Source organism: Barbus barbus (genome assembly GCF_936440315.1).
Source record: "Barbus barbus genome assembly, chromosome: 39".
Taxonomy (NCBI): domain Eukaryota; kingdom Metazoa; phylum Chordata; class Actinopteri; order Cypriniformes; family Cyprinidae; genus Barbus; species Barbus barbus.
In genome coordinates this window covers 24379120-24396041 of record NC_136717.1, presented here as the reverse complement: position 1 = coordinate 24396041, position 16922 = coordinate 24379120, and the positions used below count along the sequence as shown (strand labels likewise).

Here is a 16922-nt window from a genome sequence, read left to right as displayed (position 1 = left end):
TCCTAACTAGCCGCGATGGCGACGCGAAGTTTGATTATTTACCATCAGGTGAAACTTGCTAGTTTAATTAATACTCTACTCTATGAAAAATTATCTTTAGTAAAAGTTGTTTAACGTGCTGTAACTGGAATGTTAATGTTGTGAAAAGATTCCCTAGACTAGAGTCATTGGATAAATAAAACAAAAAACACCCCTTGGAGAATATGAAGCTGATTATATTGACTAACACCCTCAGGTAGGCATGAGAATTACAGCTCATGGTTTACTTGTATTCATGGCCTGAGAGTCTAATCAGAGCAGGGGGCTGTTTCATAAAACAAGTTGACCAAATAAGCCAGGGTTATTTCAGTTAGTCTGACTTATTGTCACTTGATTTGATTCAAAATAAGTCAGACTAACTGAAATAAGCCTGGCTTATTTGGTAAACTTGTTTTATGAAACAGCCCCCAGGTGTTGCAGCAGAACACCAACACCACTCCATGAGGTTGAGCACATTACCCTGGACCAATCAGCTGGCAGAGGTGACATCATGATATTGTGTTTTACTTGAATTTCAATAATATCACATCGGTACACCAAATAGTCTTTACTGCTTTTTTATTTTGATAATCACATTAAAAAATTGCTTTATTAACTATTAATGCATCACAATATATACACTGCATGATTAAACAATCACGTACAGTAGCTTGATATACAGTGGCCCCAAGCCACACTGCATGAAAGTCAATGCATTTGATTATTTTCTTGGCACATGCAGAAAACACAACATTTGTAACAAAAAAGTTGTTTATAAGTTTAGTTTTTTTGCCGCAAAAACATTAAGTGGCTTGTCCACATCTCCTGTACAGAAATATGGGAACACCTTCTCTGGAAATCCACCTGTGTAGGTGCACAAACTTCTGTTTCTGAAAGGGTCGATGAATCTCAGCTCTCCTTTTTCAAAGTCCAGCTGCAGTCTGATGACATTTGGCTTCTCATTGCTCTTAATATGGCTGACAGTTTTATTTCCTTTCTTGTATTCATAATTAAAATAACGAAAACACCAAAAACGACTCTTTGGATCCATTTTGTAAAGTTTTTGGCGGTTCACCATTTCCCCCACCACTCCCAGTGTCCAGTTGTTGTTGTTTCTTACCTCTACGTCCCAGCAGTGCACACCTGAGCTAAAGCCCTGTGAGGCCAGCACTCCCACATACAACCTCTTTGGGTTATCAGACACATGTATTTTCTTTTTTTTGTACTCAACACTGGTGCAATCCTCTGACACCTGCAGTTTACTGGAGGCTGTGTCTGGATCCAGAGTCACAGGAGCTGTTAACACAGATGACTGTAAACTACAGAGCCTTTCACCAGTCAACAAAATCACATCTTTATTTTTAATAATTGCTGGGATCAGATCATATTCATAAACACCACCAAACAGGACATTTCAAGTTCTTAATATCAAATGAAGATCCACCACTATACTGTATAAAAAATCTTACATAGTTTTTTTTTTTTTTTTAATTGCTCTTTTAATAGTATTTCAACTTGCTACTCACCATGAAACTAGCCAAGGAAGCTGGCATGTTGTTAAAAACATCAACCAACCAATTATCAGTCAGTACCAGTGTACTACTGCCAGTGTCAGAATATGTTTTTGTGTTGTAATTGAAAGTATTATTTCCTCACCATCATGTCTTTCCAAATCTCTGTGCTGTTTTTTTGTTCCACACAATGTATGTCATGAACTGTATGAAAAAGAGCTGCACGAAGTGTAATTTCCAAGGGAAAAAAATCCATGGGGGAAAAAAACAGCATAGCACGATTTGGAAAAAACATTTGGGTAAGAAAATTATGTTCGCGATCAGAGTCCAAGCAGACATTATTACTTACACTTTTCCACAAGGTTCTGCATTCTGGCCCAGGTAGTGAAGATCATTGTCTGAATATGATGGTGCTGAAATTCTTCTTGTTTAGGGGCCGTGTGTACTGATGGCTGTTTGAGTCTGTGTAGATAAACAGGAAGATATTTGGTGTTCACTGGGTAAAACGGGATTGCAGCTGTAACCAAATGCTAATTGGGAAAGACTCACCTTTTTAATGTATCCTTGTAATTCTGAATGAGAAATAAAAAAAGCAATTAGTGCTCAGTCATGTGGTTGAGCAAACATCATGAACATTGATTATCAGACATATTTGCATCAGATTGCAGCTCTCTGATGGACTTTTGTCTATGGCCAGGGCCGGCGAACTAGGCAGCAGCACAGTCAGGGCGGCAAAAAGGACAGATATTTTTTATCTTTTGGGCATTTGTTTGGAATTATTGCACTCAGATCAACAAGTTACCACCCCTTAGTTATTCTAAATCTAAATTAACTTTGCTTCATAGTAATGCCACTCCCGTGCCGCCCCCCACCTGTGCGGCTTCAAAAGGCTGCTCAGAGCCGATCCTCCCTATACGCAGAATACGCAAGCTGCGTAGGGCCCCCTAAACACCAGGGGGGCCCCTTGATCTCAAAGATATTTTAGTTTCCTTTTTGAATTTGGCCAGCGGTTATGAAAACATGAATATCATTTCTTTTAATGCAGTGCACTGTCACCCTCTCTACGTAAAAATCAGTCAAATGTCATACGTGAATGTCATACAGTCTCTTGCTCCAGACTAAAAAAAAAAAAAAAAAAGAGTTGAAAGCGTACCAAGCCACGGAAGAGAGAGTACTGTTTCTCGAGGGCTTTCCATCAGAGCAATTCGAGACAGAGAGAAACAGGGACAAATGCATTTCATCCATTCTTTCAGAGGATGGAGAGTAAGGGATCATTCGCGCAATCACTTTGTTGACCCACATAAGTGATTACCAGCTTGCATCAGTTGCTTTTATAGTGTGCACATATAGGCTACTCAACATTTTTTAGTGTTTGTAACCCAGCTCCTATAGGACAGTCGCAACAACCCAGCATTTGTGTTTGCAATGAGTGCAAGCAGATATTTTGCAATCTCTTTGGGTGAGAGCAGTTCTCAGTGCCGCTGACTTATTTCTTTGGTCAAATATAGGTTTGTTTCATTTAATCTATAAAACAGTAAACCATTTTATTTTATGCAAAGTAAACCAAGTCACCAAAATGAGCCGCATCGGTCTTTTTGTGACTATGAAATGTTTTAGTTTTACCTATAAGATGCTTGTTAAACGAGTTTAAATGTAAGAAATGTTGTATAGCCTACATGTTTATGTAAAATATGTTGTATTAAGAACTGTATTTGATGAAAATAAAAGCATCTAGGCAAGAAAGAAAGAAAGAATAAAAAAATATCAAAATAAATGAAAAACTAAAACAAAACCAACAGCAACTAAATAAAATAATCAAAAATAAATAATCGTTTTCTAATCAATCTCAGCATGCTTTAATTTTGTGTTGCTAGAGGTTTGCGTCAATAAACTTCAATTAAAATGTCTTTGGTCTGCGCTCTGGAATGTGTTAAAATGAAAAAGGACTAAAATTAAAAAGGAAAATAAACTGTATAAACACTATAAGCTAGAAAACGGTTCACAAAATAAAAACTAAACTAAAATTAACCAAATTATTAAAATAAAAACGAATTTAAAAATGCAAAACTATGGCTGCGTTCAGCCCCGAAAAAACGGTGCAAAACGTTTATTAAACGGAAACAGTGATGCGTTGAACACCCTGTTCTGATGACGCACGTGTTGCAACTGGAGGAGCTGAGAAGGCCATTCTTTGTGTTCTTTTTGAAGAATTTTCGGAGCCTGATGAAATCGGTATAAATACGTGTTTAATAGCCTACTGCAAAATACGCTCAATGTTACAGTCGTCCAGAATAAAAAAGAACATCCTAATCGAGTGAAGGGATTTGGGGACCCTGTGGTTCCTAATTATTGTGATCCAACATTTGCCTCGCATTTCAGGATGAAAATATATTTCAGGTGAAGGATAATCTACTTCTTACCTCCAAAACTGTGTAATGATCTATATGACCTTATTATTTTTGTGAGTATTAGGCTTATTATTGCTGATCACTGTTGTTGTGCTATGATATTGTAATATTTACCATTATATAATCAGAGGAGCATAGAAAAGTTTATGAACGTGTCACTCCATAATACAATAGCAAAATATATAAATATGTATAGTATTTTTATGTTATATTAATCAGTGTCTAGCACACCTTCCTAAGGAAAGGATATGGACCAGAAGACATTGCAATTACTACATATTTAGACAGACTTAAAGAAGTTCCAGATCTATACTTCTCTTATTATTTAAGTTATTTTGCCTTTTATGTAAATAAACGTCCAAAAAAATACTTGCTCTTGTGAATTTATTTTGATGTTAATTACATTTACTTACAAATTAATCATCATCATGTTGACATGCTATGTTACTATAAAGCTCTTATGACAAAAACATCTTCTAATATCTTCAATTGTTGCGTATACCGAGCTGCAGCGGACACATATTGAATAGTCTCGCATAGCCAGACCTCAGACTGACGGCTGAAGGTCTGGAATGTATCGTAGCTTTCATTGGCCAAGGCCCGCCCATGAGTCCGTTTGACCGACATGTCAAACAACCAATCACAGTTCATTTCGTTTAGCGTCACGTTTCGGTGTGTGGAAATGTCGCCACAATAACAAACCGGTGTGCGAAACTCTCTGATGTATTTTAAAGATTCTATGCCGCAAACTTTAAATATTTCATATACTTTTGAAAATCCAGTGTTTATTGATCCTGATAAGCATTCGTCGTCACATTTGTAAACACGACGGCTTTCTTCTTTCGTGAGGGGGTTTGGCGCCACGGCATCTTTGTTTCCCGGCGGACCAAAAATAAATGCGACACTCGTGTCTCCCGGAAATCCGGTTTAATTCAACCAGTCAGATTACGACTTCAACATTCCTGAAGTGTTTCCAGAAAAGTGTGCCATATGCATCAGATGTTTAGCCAACAGTTCGTGGGCGGGATGTCTGAGGCTGAGACTATTAAATTACTTAACTTGGACCCATTGTGCGAGCTGTCTCTTTAATACTGCGTAGTTAATATGCACGTTGCTGCTGATTGGGCTGACATTTTTGACACACCCACCAAACAAGAGAAAACCCCGTTGCACACAGTTTCCAGGAAACATGTCGTTCAACCCGGAAACCGTAGCAAAACGTTGGGTACTGGTGTGAGCCTGAACGTGCCCGTTGGTTAGCGGCAGTTGAGCTTGCTGTCCCTGTCTATGGCATCATGTGTATTGTTGAGTATTTGTTCTGTACCTTGAGAAATGTGATGTTTTCTGCTTCCATATCCTGCCAGACAGCTGCCATCCTCTCAGACAGATCCGATATCTGTTTGGACAGGTCCTTTATTCTGGCCTTGAGTTTCCCATCTTGACGTTCCTTTTCTTTATGCAAGGATCTGATCTGTTTCTCCTCCTCATCTCGAAGAAACTGATGGAGCTTCTCAAATTCCTTCTTGATCTGGTTTTCATCCATACTAGTGTGTTCCTGAAATGGTTTAACCCTTTCTGTTAACAATGTAAATGTTGACTACTGATTACAACACTAATGGTGCATTCTAATAATTAATTTGCAATTTTGAACTTCCCAAGAAGTTCTGAACACACTATCACCACATACCTTACTGACCTCAGCCTGTTTCACACAGCTCTCACTGGTTTTCTTGAGTTTATCAAGGGTCTCCTGCAGTCTGTCCATCTGTGTCTTGAGATCTCCCTAGAATCACATCATAAACTCTTAATATTGAGCATAAAGAAGCCAGAAGTCAGTCAGATCAGATTCCAAACTCTTCATACTTTTAAATTCCCTGCAGCCTCCTCGAGAGGAGAACACTTGTGATTTTCATGCTTCTTTGATGTGTAACAGACCACACAGATGGGCTGCTGGTCCTCAAAGCAGAAGAGTTTGAGAGCCTCTTTATGTTCTGGACAAACGTCTCCTGAAACAGCAGTGGGTTTTCTCTTCTTGAAGGACTCACAGAGCGCTCTGAACGCCAGGCTCTTGGTGGGCTCGTCGTGTGAGCATTCCTTCCGACAGACTGGACACTGCGGCACGTCCTGAGTCCTCCAGAAACGCTGGAGACATTCCTCACACAAACTGTGGCTACATTTCAGAGTGACCGGATCGGTGAAGATATCACAACAGATGAGACATGTCAAATCCTCTTCCAGGAAGGACAGAGCGTCTGCCATGAAGTCAGTTCTCAGTAAAAACACTCAACCAATAAAATTTTCAACAGAAATTATAGTAATAGCATGCTGCTTTACTTCAAAACCCAATAAATTTACTTCACTTTCTTTTTGGAGATATACTGCAAAACCTGCTTTACCTTTCCCCACTACACCCAAAACTTTAATTTCTTTTAGTTAACTTTCGTTTCACTATAAGCTTTATCAGCTCCTCCCTCCAGGATGTCACATTACAATGAAAAACCAGCCAGGAAATGATCACACAGTGCGACTGCATGTGCTCAGTAAAAAATCTTAAATTTGAGCATAAATTTTACATTTGGGAATTAGCAACTACTAGTTAGTTTGGAATTTACTTGTTTACTTAATTTGGTTGACTGTAAGTTTGGTCATAATCTCAGAATGCACAAGTAATGATGTCTAGTCACAACTCTTGCACTGATTACATACATTTATGTTTAATAATGCAGTGCACCAATATTTAGTAATTTTTTACTGTCCATGTATGATACAACTAAGCAAATGTCTTGAATGTGTAAATGATGATTGAGTTTTCATTTCTTTAATGCCAGCAGGGGCTGCTGTGACTGCAGAGTAGGAGAAAAGAGCTCAGTTGTATAAGATTGTCAGTAGATGGCATTTGCCACTGGAAGGTTTGTAAGGTTTGTAGTAATAGTAATTTAAGGTATTGTTTTTGGTATTATATACTGATTCAATTTAGTTATCAATAATTAATCTTTTTCTTTTTTTACTACTCTGCGCACCCACCAAACATGTTCTCGTGAATTAAAAAAACCCTTGTGGTAGACTGACCTCATTATTCAGATGATTTGTAGACATGAGAGGTAAGTCATGGTACCATGTGTTCCGGAGAATTCAGTTTCCCTGTTTCCTCTTCAGTGCGTCTGGGCAACATCAAGACGAAAATCACTTCCTTATGAACATCGCCTCTTCGACCACTGCTTAAAGCAGATCTACTATGCATCATTCATTCATAATTTTACTTGGCTAATGGCAATACTCATTTCTGATTCATCAATCGCACCATCTAGTGGTCTGTTATTTTATGACAACAACCGCTACAACTGATAACAGACTGTTTGAGCGGGTACTGCCAGCTGTCTTGAGGTAATAAAATATGATGTAATTAATATTTTATGTTAAATTATTTACATATGTGGCAAGTAGCCATATAATAAGCAATATATTTTCACAGTGGGGTCTTGCATCACCCTGAAGACATTTCTTTTTATATAAAAATCTGCTGACTGTACACTAGCCTTGCCTCACATCCTTAAAACCAACACTGAACTCTTCACTTGTAGATAGTTACAGACCTGTCTCCTCCCATTCATAGTCAAAACACTTAAACGGTTAGTTTACCAAAAAATGAAAATGATCCATTTATTTACTCACCCTCAAGCCATCCTAGGTGTATATGACTTTCTTCTTTCAGATGAATCCAATTGGAGTTATATTAAAAATTGTCCTGGCTCTTCTAAGCTCTATCATTGCAGTCAGTGGGTGTTTCTGTTACACAGTCCAAATCACTTAAAATAAAGAGCGCCAATCCATAAAAAAACATGCCTCTGTCCACAAGCTCCGCCGGACTCCATCATCCCTCCGGCTCCGCCTTGATCAGTCGTTCATCCCTCCGGCTCCATTGGGCTCCTCCTTCCCTTCAGCTTCACCTCAGACCTCTGTTGCTCCAGCTCTGCTGCGGCCTTTCGGATTTCCGCCTTAGCCTCGGTCGCTGAAGCCATCTGCTCCGCCTTGGCCCTCCGGATCCTCGGCTTCACTCAGGCTCATCGGCTCCACATCATGGGCGCCACCACCACCTGCTCCGCCGCCCTCAGTCGGCCCCCTGGAGTTGTCAGCCCTTCCTCGACCATGGCTCTTCCCTCCGTGGGCTGCCATCTGGGTCCTGCCTGGCTCCTCCTGCTCCAGCTCTCTCCTTTTGTCTTCCTGGCTCCTCCCTCTGTCTGCTCCTCCTGGGTCACTACAGCCTCCTAAATGGCTCCTCCCACCGTCATCACCACCCTGGCCGCCTGCCTGCCCTTCTGCCAGCCCTTTGTCACTCCTTTGTCCTCCTCCCAAACCCCCTCCTGCTCTCCTTGGTTCATCCTGTTAGGGCACGAGGTCGCGCCTTCAGGGGAGGGGGAGTACTGTCAGAGTTATGAACTTTAGTTCGACAAATGGCGGAAGTTACACAAAACTATTTATATTGTTTTAAATATGGATTTTTTTTTTACAAAAACGCATTGATTCGGTACAGGAGGCCTTTTATTCACCCACCGGAGCCGTGTGAGGCACGTTTTTTTATAGATTCACACTTTATTTTACGTGTTTTGGACTGTGTAACAGAAAAACCCACTGACTGCAATGATAGACCTTAGAAGAGCCAGAACAATTTTGAATATTACTCCGATTGGATTCATCTGAAAGAAGAAAGTCATATATACCTAGGATGAGTGCGAGTAAAACATGGAGTAACCTTTAAAGGGTTATTCCACCCCAAAATGAAAATTTTGTCATTAATCACTTACCCCCATGTTCCAAACCCGTAAAAGCTTTGTTCGTATTCAGAACACAATTTAAGATATTTTGGATGAAAACTGGGAAGCTTGTGACTGTCCCATTGACTGCCAAGTAAATACCACTGTCAAGGCCCAGAAAAGTATGAAAGTATCTTGGAGAGTATCCGCTGGACGCAAACATGCGTATGCTGTGTCAGCCACACCACACGGTTACGTCTTCTACATTTATTTACGCTTTGATTTGAACGAAAACAGTGTATCCGTGTGGTGCGGCAAAGCTTTTACGAGTTTGGAACGACATGGAGGTTTCCAAAATAGCCACTCATTCAAAACTGCATTACTGTTGGGGGCTGAAGCCCTTCAAATTACGAAAGCTTATTCCAAATCATCAGTTCTCATTCTGTTGGATCTGTTGCCCCCCCCCCCCAGTACATAAACATTTTTAAATGATACGACAAAAAAACAATATTTAATTTTCATGCGAATAGCTTCTTAAGATTTTTTCATATAGTTTTTTAAACTTTTCAAGAGTTTCTTGAATAACATATTCAGTGTGACCGTACTGAACACCACCATACTGAACACCAGTTTAATCACCGTTGCGCTGCTTTAATTGTTGCGTGCGAGCGCGCGCGCGCACACACACACCACTCGCACACAGAGATCGGAGATCACTCTGTGCAAAAAGTAACATTCAGAAGCTCAAACTTCTTGTCAGTGCTGCCACGCGACTTTTATTAATTGATACTGAATCGCTACATTATATTTCTCAGCAACGAGGGAGTAAAATCGCTGTTTTTTTAAAACAATTAAACTCAGCTTCATTGTTTGTAGAGACAGACAGACAGTTCTCACATCTCTCTCTCTCTCTCTCTCTCTCTTAAAATGGCCATATTTGAGAAAAAAAACTCAAGTAGTTTGCATCGCTGGATATAACTGTCGGTCATTTAACATTTCTATTGTAAAACAGTTGACTAATATTAAATTATTTGCAGTTTCATCTTGCCTCGCTCTCTTTCAGCATTAACCTGATGCTTCGAGCTCAGCATCTGTGAATGGTAAACCCCGCCTCCTTTGATTTGATTGGCCATCTCAGTCATTTTGACATTGACGAGCACTTTAAGACCGCTGAGGATTTGATCTGAAGCGCCTAGTATGTGCAGCGGTCACGTGCGCATCCGTAGACTAGCGAGAGTTAATTCTCACACTTTAATAGTATTTATAGCTCCTAAAAGGCTGTGTGAGTATGAGAAGTTATTACATCAAAAGGGGCAGTTGTGGCCTAATGGATAGAGAGTTGGACTTGTAACCCGAAGGTCGTGAGTTCGAGTCTCAGGTCCGGCAGGGATTGTAGGTGGGGGAAGTAAATAACCAACACTCTCTCTTCCCCTTCTCTTAAAATGTACGTCAGTAGTGTTCACTATTGCTCGCGTGTCAGCGATTATCCCTCTTCGTGCCACTGTTGGCACCCATGCCGTAGGTTGCTGACTCCTGCTGTAGATCATCAGATTCTCCTGTCACCCTCTCATCAATGGACATCACAGGAACTCTACTTCACTGGTAAGTCTTTATCTCACAGGTAGGTCTTTCAGGGTTGTCTGGAGTGGGAAGGTATCCAAAGGACTTTAACTGGTCAGGGGGTTCCTTAGGAATCAGTTCTAGGACCCCTCCTTTTCTTCATATACACGACATCATTGGGACTTCTCGTTTTTCCTGCCACTCCTACTGTACAGCACAATTTCACTATCCAGCTAGGTTCATCAACACAAATCCCATCTGGTTCAACCAGAATCTTGGAGAAATCTTTGATGATCAGTCGACAAACTTGATCATCCAGGTTTGCACTGCACAACATCAAGGAAGATCAGGCCCTTCCTAACAGTGCACGCTGCACGTTATTTTCGTTCACCGTTCCTTGCTGGTGGAATGTTTTTGGCTCAAGGTCTGCATATAAAGTCACACCAGAGGTGTTCAGCTGGGATTAGGAATTGGCTTTCTGCAGACCAGTCAAGTTCTTCCACACTGACTGAATCAATCATGTCTTTTTGAACCATGTCTTATACACAGAGGCACTGTCATGTTAGAATAGAAAAGGGTCCTGTCCAAACTGTTGCTATAAAATTAGAAGCACACAATTCCCTAGAATATCATTATATGCTTTAACATTAAGATTTGTACTCATAGAAATTACTAAAGCAGTCAAACATATTCATTAGAAGGGGGTGACCCAATACTTTTGGCAATATAGTGTAGGTACACCAAATATTTATTTAACTTTATTGTTTTTTAAATTGATAATCTCATTAAACGTTTTGCGTTCTTATTAATACATCACCCTATATACTTAAACATTGCATGACATACAGTGGCCCCAAGAATTATGTGTACATTCAAGTCACACTGCATAAACATCATTCCTTTTGATTATTATCTTGGCACGTGCACAAAACACAGTGTGTTTTAAAAAAACATTAGTCGCAGTTCACAGTTTTTGTTTATTTGCTGGGAAAACATTAAGTGATGTGTCTGCATCTCCTGTACAGAAATATGGGAACACTTTCTCTGGAAATCCACCCGTGTAGGTGCACAAACTTCTGTTTCTGAACGGGTCGCTGAATATCAGCTCTCCTTCATCAAAGTCCAGCTGCAGTCGGATGATATTTGGCCTCTCATTGCTATCAATATCACTGACAGGTTTATTTCCTTTCTTGTATGTACCATTCACGTAACGAAAACACCAAAAATTACTCTTTGGATTCATTTTGTAAAGTCTTTTGCGGTTCACTGTTTCCCCCACCACCCCCAGTGTCCAGTGGTCATTGTCTCTTACCTCTATGTCCCAGCAGTGCACACCTGAGCTAAAGCCCTGTGAGGCCAGCACTCCTACATGCAGCCTCTCTGGATTATCATACATAATCATTTTCATTTCTGAGTACCCAACACTGGTGTAATCCCCTGATACCAGCAGTTTATTGGAGGCTGTGTCTGGATCCAGAGTCACAGGAGCTGAAACACAGATGACTGTAAACTACAGAGCCTTTATGGAGTCAACCTTACTTTTGATAAAATTCACATCTTTATTTTAAGTAATTGCTAGGATCAGTTCATATATATATACACACATGATGCTTAATAGAACATTTCAGAATCACACACAATTTCTTAACATCAAATAACATCCACCGCTATATATAAACACAATTTTTCAACTTGTAACTTGTCATGAAAATAGCCAAGGGTGCTGGCATGGCATTAAAACCCCAACCAACCAATCAATCATCAGTCAATATAAGTGTACTACTACCAATGAAAAACATTTTAGTAAATAAATGATGTACACAATTTAAGCAGGCTTTGTTACTTACGCTGTTCAACAAGGTGCTGCATTCTGGCCCAGGTGGTGAAGATCACTGTCTGAATGGGATAGTGCTGATATTCCTGTAGCTCAGGGGTCGTGTTTAGTACTGATGGGTGCTGGAGTCTGTAGATAAACAGTAAGATATTTGGTGTTCACTGGCTAAAATGGGGTTGCAGCTGTAACCAAATGCAAACTGGGAAAGACTCACCTTTTTACTGTATCGCTGTAATTCTGAATGAGAAATAAAAAGCAATTGGCACTCAGTAATGTGGTTATGCAAACATCATGAATATTGATTATCAGACATATTTGCACCAGATACAGCTCTCTGATAGACTTTGGTACCTGGTGTATCGTTGAGTATTTGATCTGTACCTGGAGAAATGTGATGTTTTCAGCTTCCATGTCCTGCCAGACAGCTGCCATATTCTCAGACAGATCTGATATCTGTGTGGATAACTCCTTCATTCTGGCCTTGAGTTTGTCATCTTGAAGTTTAATTTCTTTATGTAAGGATCTGATGTGTTTCTCCTCCTCATCTCTAAGAAACTGATGGAGCTTCTCAAATTCCCCCTTGATCTGGTTTTCATCCATACTAGCGCGTTCCTGAAAGAGTTTAACTTTTTCTGTTAACAGTTTAAAAGTTTACTACGAATTACAACACTAATAGTGCATTCAAGTCATGTTCCTAATTCGTAAATATGAACTTCCCAGGAGGACTTGAACATGCCATAAACTCTTACCTTAAGGAGCTCAGCCCGTTTCACGCAGCTCTTTTGGGCTTTCTTGAGGTCAGCGAGTGTCGCCTGCAGTCTGTCCATCTGTGTCTTGAGATCTCCCTAGAATCACATAATAAACTCTTAAAGTGCATATTGCAGGTTAATTTTTTTTTCTCCAAATTAATATATAACCTTGTATGAAAATACCATATGAACCGTTAATGCAGGATTTGAAAACGTTTTACGTTATTTTTACGTACACATTTTGAAGAAAATGTGACGCTTTCCTTGACAGTTCTCAAAACCTGCTTTTTTTTTCCCAACATCGTGTCATATTACGTCACATAAGGGAGTCGTCTGCCGGGCTCTGCTTTGAGCGGGCGTGAGTCACCGTGCGTTCCAAACGGGATATATCACCCTCCGAAAGGCACTTCGGAGTGAAAACGATCATGGCTGCCATATTGAAGTGTCGTTCCAAACCGAAGTGCTCAGAATTAGCCACTTCAAAGGGCCCTTCGGAATGAAGGATTTTGAAGGGTACAACTGATAGACACTTCGGGCCCCCATGATCCTTTGTGCTGATTCTTTGCAAGATGACGGCGCCTCTGTGTGGTGATGCTGAAGGGCACTTCAAGAAACAGTTGTTTGGTCCCCTACACCCTTCAACCCTTCGAAGCTCTCACTCCGGAGGGTAAACCCTTTGATGGGACTAGGGCATAGGGATGAGCCCTTCCGAATGGAACGCAGGGTAGTTATTTTTATTTCAATTTATCATCGTCATGGTAAATTATTGTGTTTGTGAAGGTAGCACTAACTCCAGCCTGTCAGGACATAGAGTCCACAGGTTTCCAAACAAGAAAGAGGACGGTATCTTCTGGGCCTCAGTGCGTTAGTGCAGCTGAAGAGACTGGACTTCACTAATGCATCTGCTTCAAACAACACGGTGGTGTGTAACTTAGTGATCACTTTATACCGGAAGATTATCATCCCAGCGATATGATGCAGTTCAACATGGGATACCGAAGCAAGAAGTGAGTGAGACGCCGAGCTGGTGTGGTTCCTTCGGTGCACACAGCACCTTCATCGGGTCCCGGTACGCCTGTGTTTGGCCGCCGGTGGGAGACATGATGCTCAAGGATCCGTCAGAGATGCTGCTCCACGAAAATGTCAACTGTGCACCGCAAGTCTTGTTTTTAACATTTGCTAACTACCAAATCAGTGAACATAATTATTTAAATGAGACACAACGAGATGTGTATAAGTTGTTGTAAAGCACCGCAGCTAGCTTGTAAGCATTAGCGATATCGTTATATTTGTAAAAAAACGTGTTAAATTTTTACCATATATGAGAAGGCATAACTGGTATGTTAACCTCAGTTTGCTAATATTATAACCATCAAGTCTAATTACAGCTTAGTGACATTGTTTGCACAGCTAATTGGTCATTTTTTTGTCATGTGGTGTGTTTATAAGGCTTTGTAAGACGGGAGTGTGAAGATCTGAAGCAGTGGAGGCCAGCTGTTATGAACCACCTCTACTGGACTGCAGCTTCCACTCCTAATGGAGATGCAGATGTGATGGAGGACAAGTGGAAAAGCATGGTCAGCAGTGAATGAGATCTAAACGTTTGCTTGCTTCTCCCAGCATATGCTGTCTGAGAGTGTTATACTGCAGGTCACCACAGGCTCCACGAGAACGTAGCAGTAGCACTGTCTTGTCTTCCACTACGCCTGCTCTTCTTTCCAGATCCCTCCACAGGATCAACAAGATCAGGCTGTTGGCGTGTATCTAGCATAGCATTCACGATTTTACACACTTTAACAACACAGTGCGATACCCAAAAGATTGTTAAATGTTTTTAAATGTGTCAGATGGTATATTTTTCTTTTGGTAGTATATGTTTGGTACATCTACATATACATATATACATATATATGTTATGTTTTGAGTTAGGTACTAACAGTGCTATGAAAAATGATTTGAATTAACCATTAATGCAGATCTGCTTGATATATATCTGATGTAAACTTCATAAAAAAGTTTTTATACAGCAAGACAATTTGTGATTGTGATTATTTTTTATTGTCACCAAAATGGGGCCATTCAAAACCTTTATAAAGTCCTCCTTCCTCTAGAAACAGTCTTCTAATGGCTGACACAACACATGCAGGTAAGGGCTGCCCAGAACACCATAGGCCCAGCGGACAACTTGTCTGTATGCTGTCAATATTGATTGTCTAATACCAATGGCATCAAAAAGTGTGACTTAAGGGTAGTTGTGACCTAAATATAGGCAACTTGTAATTGATAAAATTATTAAGATTGTTTTAATATTCAAATATTTAATTTACTATGTATTTATACATAAAAGTATTTAGCTCAGAGTAATAAATTATCCTTGCCCTAAACATACTCATGTCTGCTAGCCTGGAGAGGTCCATGCTCCTGTCTGAAGTGCATATAAGCTATCGGTAGCACATACTTCAGACAGCAAGCCTCAAAGCCTGGGTGCAGAGTCAGAAACTACATCAAGTGTGGGGTTCACGTTCTCCATTGAGACCCTGCAGCACTGACTTTCCTCAGCTGTGACCATGGCCTCGCATTTACCACAAACACTTAATGAAACAAAAACGTGTTAATCTCTCTCCTCACTAGTGTCTGATATTAACGAACGAGTTTTTCAGATGCGGAATTAAAATTATTTCACAAAAACGACTCCAGATGCATTAATAGCGTATTTTAAAGAAAATCTAGTTCCTACATTATTTTATCTATACATCGACTCACTGGGGTCTCTAACCTGCAATATGCCCTTTAATATTGAGCTTGAAGATACCAAAAGCCAGTCAGATCTGATGTACCTTTAAATTCCCTGCAGCCTCCTCGAGAGGAGAACACTTGTGATTTTCATGCTTCTTTGATGTGTAACAGACCACACAGATGGGCTGCTGGTCCTCAAAGCAGAAGAGTTTGAGAGCCTCTTTATGTTCTGGACAAACGTCTCCTGAAACAGCAGTGGGTTTTCTCTTCTTGAAGGACTTACAGAGGGCTCTGAACGCCAGGGTCTTGGTGGGCTCCTCATGAGAGCATTCATTGTGACAGACTGGACACTGCGGCACGTCCTGAGTCTCCCAGAGAAGCTGGAGACATTCCTCACACAAACTGTGGCTACATTTCAGAGTGACCGGATCGGTGAAGATATCACAACAGACGAAACAGGTCAAATCCTCCTCCAGAAAGGCCAAATCATCCGCCATGATTGAATTCAGTTCTTAGTAGAAACACTTAATACTGAAAAAGACTGTAAAGAAGCAGGCAGTCTCTACTTCTAAAACACTGTAAACTGGACATTGCACTCTATTGGAGATATAGTATTACGAAACCTACTTTATCTGTCCCTCAAACCCCACCCTTTCATTTCAGTTCGTTAACTTCCGTTTCTCTGGAAGCATTAGTAAACAACTCCTCCCTCCAGAATATGACACAGCCAATAACCACTAGTTAGTTTGTATCTGATTTGTTTTATTTATTTGGTTGACTATATTCTACAATGCACCAGTATTTAGTCATTCATTAGTGTCCAACTAGGCAAACGTCCTAGGAGTGAGTAAACTATTACTTAGTGAACTATTCTTTTAAGTCAGCAGGGGCTGCACTGACCACAGATTGAGAGAGACGAGCTGAATTGAATAAAGTCACTAGATGGCAGTATGCATCCATGTAATTTGACTTTAGGACATTGAAGGGTATTTCACATTTGATTTTTCTTTAAAAGAAAATCAAAAACCCACAAGTGGTTCCCAAACAACCTCACTCTCTTGCAGGTGTGCAAAAAGTTCTCTGTGTGTTCATGTGTGTGTTTCCTTTTATTTCATTAGCTTGTTTTTCTCCAGCATATGGTGTCTAAGAGTCCTACAGCTAAACGAAGATCAGTTCATTGCATGGCTCTTATTAATCACAGTGGGGTCCTGCAGCTGCTGTTTCTACACTGTCATATGCATAAAAGGTTAGTTCACTCAAAAAAAGAAAACTTACTCTCCATATTCTTTCAAAGCACAATTTGAATGTACTCTATGGTTTTTTGTAGTCATTTTTGCATCTTGGAATAATTACAT

The 16922-nt window shown here is 40.2% G+C and overlaps 2 protein-coding genes across 3 annotated transcripts; both read right to left on the bottom strand.

The window, feature by feature from the left end:
- Nucleotides 1–581: 581 nt before the first annotated feature.
- Nucleotides 582–6399, bottom strand: LOC306858419 (zinc-binding protein A33-like). 2 transcript variants are annotated; one of them, XM_079398964.1, is made up of 6 exons: nucleotides 5801–6399; nucleotides 5634–5720; nucleotides 5262–5492; nucleotides 2079–2101; nucleotides 1879–1991; nucleotides 582–1314 (listed from the first exon to the last, which is right to left on the bottom strand). In XM_079398964.1, the coding sequence occupies exons 1-6, from the start codon at nucleotides 6194–6196 to the stop codon at nucleotides 791–793; spliced, it is 1374 nt and encodes a 457-aa protein (XP_079255090.1). In that variant the 5' UTR covers nucleotides 6197–6399; the 3' UTR covers nucleotides 582–790. The 2 variants fall into 2 exon arrangements, with proteins under 2 accessions (XP_079255090.1, XP_079255089.1); XM_079398963.1 differs by having other exon boundaries at nucleotides 5625–5720; nucleotides 5801–6390.
- Nucleotides 6400–10968: 4569 nt separating this feature from the next.
- LOC306858418 (zinc-binding protein A33-like) lies at nucleotides 10969–16251 on the bottom strand. Its single transcript, XM_079398962.1, has 6 exons — nucleotides 15669–16251; nucleotides 12832–12927; nucleotides 12464–12694; nucleotides 12297–12319; nucleotides 12096–12211; nucleotides 10969–11736 (listed from the first exon to the last, which is right to left on the bottom strand). Exons 1-6 carry the CDS (start codon nucleotides 16062–16064, stop codon nucleotides 11213–11215), a joined length of 1386 nt encoding a protein of 461 aa, XP_079255088.1. The 5' UTR covers nucleotides 16065–16251; the 3' UTR covers nucleotides 10969–11212.
- Nucleotides 16252–16922: the final 671 nt, after the last annotated feature.

Bases quoted from the DNA above. Each gene is read 5' to 3' on its own strand.
- LOC306858419 (XM_079398963.1), bottom strand. From the start codon at position 6,196: ATGGCAGACGCTCTGTCCTTCCTGGAAGAGGATTTGACATGTCTCATC. The intron at 5,721-5,800 runs GTATGAAGAGTT...ATGTGATTCTAG, and splicing joins AGGCTGCAGGGAATTTAAAA to GGAGATCTCAAGACACAGAT. The intron at 1,315-1,878 runs GTAAGTAATAAT...CTGTGTTAACAG, and splicing joins GCAGAACCTTGTGGAAAAGT to CTCCTGTGACTCTGGATCCA.
- LOC306858418 (XM_079398962.1), bottom strand. From the start codon at position 16,064: ATGGCGGATGATTTGGCCTTTCTGGAGGAGGATTTGACCTGTTTCGTC. The intron at 12,695-12,831 runs GTAAGAGTTTAT...AAACTCTTTCAG, and splicing joins AACGGGCTGAGCTCCTTAAG to GAACGCGCTAGTATGGATGA. The intron at 12,320-12,463 runs GTACAGATCAAA...TTTCTCATTCAG, and splicing joins AAAACATCACATTTCTCCAG to AATTACAGCGATACAGTAAA.